This window comes from Danio rerio, chromosome 19 (genome assembly GCF_049306965.1).
Source record: "Danio rerio strain Tuebingen ecotype United States chromosome 19, GRCz12tu, whole genome shotgun sequence".
Lineage (NCBI taxonomy): Eukaryota > Metazoa > Chordata > Actinopteri > Cypriniformes > Danionidae > Danio > Danio rerio.
The window spans coordinates 51410001-51412500 of record NC_133194.1 but is presented as its reverse complement, the minus strand read 5'-3'; the positions used below and the strand labels follow the sequence as shown (position 1 = coordinate 51412500).

The window sequence follows — 2500 nt, the reverse complement described above, 5'->3', positions numbered from 1 at the left end:
TGTGTGTAGAATGTTGAGGAAATCAAATTTGGAATACGGCTGTAACATAAACACATGGAGACAAAGTCAAGCCGGATGCAGTGTACTTGTGTGTGTGAGTGGGTGTTTGTGTTTGTTGGTGTGTTAAACCCTGTATTAATATACAAATGTCCCCACAAATATATCAAAACCAGTAACTGTAACTTTATGGGGACATGTTCTGGTCCTCATGAGGCACACAGGGCTGATGAATGGAGGAGTGTGGAGATGAAGGAGTGCGGAGTGTGTGCTGTGAGGGGTGAGGAGAGAATATACAGTCTGTACAGCACAAACGTCAGCTGTGTGTGTGTGTGTGTGTGTTTGATCCTCAGCTATGCCTCAAAGCCCAGTGAGGACTACGAGGACCCTCAGGATGTGGAGGGCATCCGTGCGGCTCGGGAGAATCTGGGCGACTGTAAGCTGAAGTCTGCAGAGGACTTCACCGTTCCTGAACACCTGAGGATGAACGTGGAGAAGAAGAGAGCGCAGCTGCTGGAGCTGGAGAGGAAGGTCAACACACACACACACACACACACACACACACACATCAAAGCATTTCGAGCGGAGTGTATGCCAGTGTCTTTGAGCAGCTCGTGCGTCTGTGTCCTGCAGATCTTTGAGCAGAAGTCTGAGATGAACCTGCGTGTGCTGGCGCTGCGGGACCAGAAGGTGGCGCTGCTGTCTGAGCTGCAGGCGCAGGTGGAGCAGCTGCAGGCCGTCCAGCAGACCCTGCCGCTCCAGAAGCACCGCCCGCTGCCCGCGCTGCCCGTCCTGCTGCCCGCCGAGGTGCCCGAGAGGAGGCACCGCTACACCCGCGCCACCCTGGAGCGCTTCAACACGCTGAGACTGCAGGAGGAGCAGGACATCCTGGAGCTGCTGGAGGCGCAGGACACACACACAGAGGAGGACACACACACCCAGAGCCAGGACACACACGCGGTGGAGGACACACACTCTCAGCAGGAGGAGCTGACACTGCTGGAGGAGCAGATGAGGGAGATGGAGGAGGCCAGGGGACTGAACCTGCAGGAGCAGCTGCTTACACAGGTCACACACACACACACACACACGCACACACACACACACACACACACACTGACGGCTCTGTGTGTGTCACTGCAGATGCAGGACAGTGTGTGTCGCTTCGATGCGGAGCTGTGTGTTCTGCGTCATGAGAAGCAGCAGCTGGACGTGAGTCTGAAACTGGCGGACCTCCGACACGTGACGCTGTTCGAGGAGCTGCTGCTGCTAAGGGACTTCCAGAAGAGGGAGGAGAAGCTGACCGAGAGACTGCGCACATACCGGCAGGAGGAGGACGACATACAGGTCAGTGTGTGTGTGTGTGTGTGTGTGTGTATCTTGTATTCTGTAGGTTGTGGGGCCCAAATGTCCCCACAAGTATGGCATTACCAGTACACGTTAACCTTGTGGGGACATTTTTTAGTCTCTATGAGGAAAAGGGCTCATAAATCAGACAGAATAAGTATTGTGTGTGTGTGTGTGTGTGTGTGTGTGTGTCAGGGCCGCATGCGTGAGTGTCAGCGTCAGATGGAGCTGAGGAAGCGTGATGTTCAGCGTCTGCAGAACAGAGAGAAGAGCATCTCCACCTCCTTCCAGACGTCTCTGGGGGAGAACCAGCGCTTCGAGGAGTTTCTGACCCGCGTCTTCAAGAAGAAGATCAGGAGGACCAAGAAGAAAGAGACACACACCGCTCAAGGTGCTGCTCCACATCATACACTCACGCTGTTAACACAATCCGGGCGGCACAGTGGTGCAGTGGGTAGCACTATCGCCTCACAGCAAGAAGGTCTCTGGTTTGAGTCTCGGCTGGGTCAGTTGGTGTTTCTGTGTGGAGTTTGCATGTTCTCCCCGTGTTGGTGTGGGTTTCCTCCGGGTGCCGTATGAGTGTGTGTGTGTGAATGAGTGTGTATGGGTGTTTCCCAGTACTGGGTTACAGCTGGAAGGGCATCCACTGTGTAAATCATTAGCTGGAATAGTTGGCGGTTCATTCCGCTGTGGCGACCCCTGATTAATAAAGGGACTAAGCTGAGGGAAAATTAGTGACTGAATGAATGAATGGATGAGTGAGTGAGTGAGTGAGTGAGTGAGTGAGTGATGTATTCTCACACTCCAGATTCAGATCCAGCCCTCACTGAAGAACACGTGTGTGTGTGTGTGTGTGTGTGTGTGTTATCGCTCTGCTGGGCGTCAGCACTCATCTGTTGTGTTGATCTGCTCCTGTTAGATGGAGATCAGTCTGAGGATGAAGAGGACAGTGATGAAGACTCTGATGAAGACTCAGACGCAGAGGATGAGGACGACTATGAGGAGTCTGAGGCTGGAGCTGCACTGGACGACACTGTGTGTCCACCGAGTAAGATCAACACACACACACACACCCACACACACACAGACACATATACAAGTTTATTTTATGTGTGTGTGTGTGTTTACATGCATGTGTGTGTGTGTGTGTGTGCTG

General features: G+C 53.2%; 1 protein-coding gene across 2 annotated transcripts in view; it reads left to right on the top strand.

The window, feature by feature from the left end:
• cfap44 (cilia and flagella associated protein 44) overlaps positions 1-2500 on the top strand; it is a 26914-nt gene that overhangs the window by 21707 nt on the left and 2707 nt on the right. For both annotated transcript variants that reach the window (XM_073931981.1, XM_073931983.1), the window contains 5 exons: positions 351-528; positions 631-1065; positions 1141-1344; positions 1540-1735; positions 2264-2392. In XM_073931981.1, the coding sequence (XP_073788082.1) occupies positions 351-528; positions 631-1065; positions 1141-1344; positions 1540-1735; positions 2264-2392 (1142 nt within the window). The remainder of the gene's footprint in view (positions 1-350; positions 529-630; positions 1066-1140; positions 1345-1539; positions 1736-2263; positions 2393-2500) is intronic.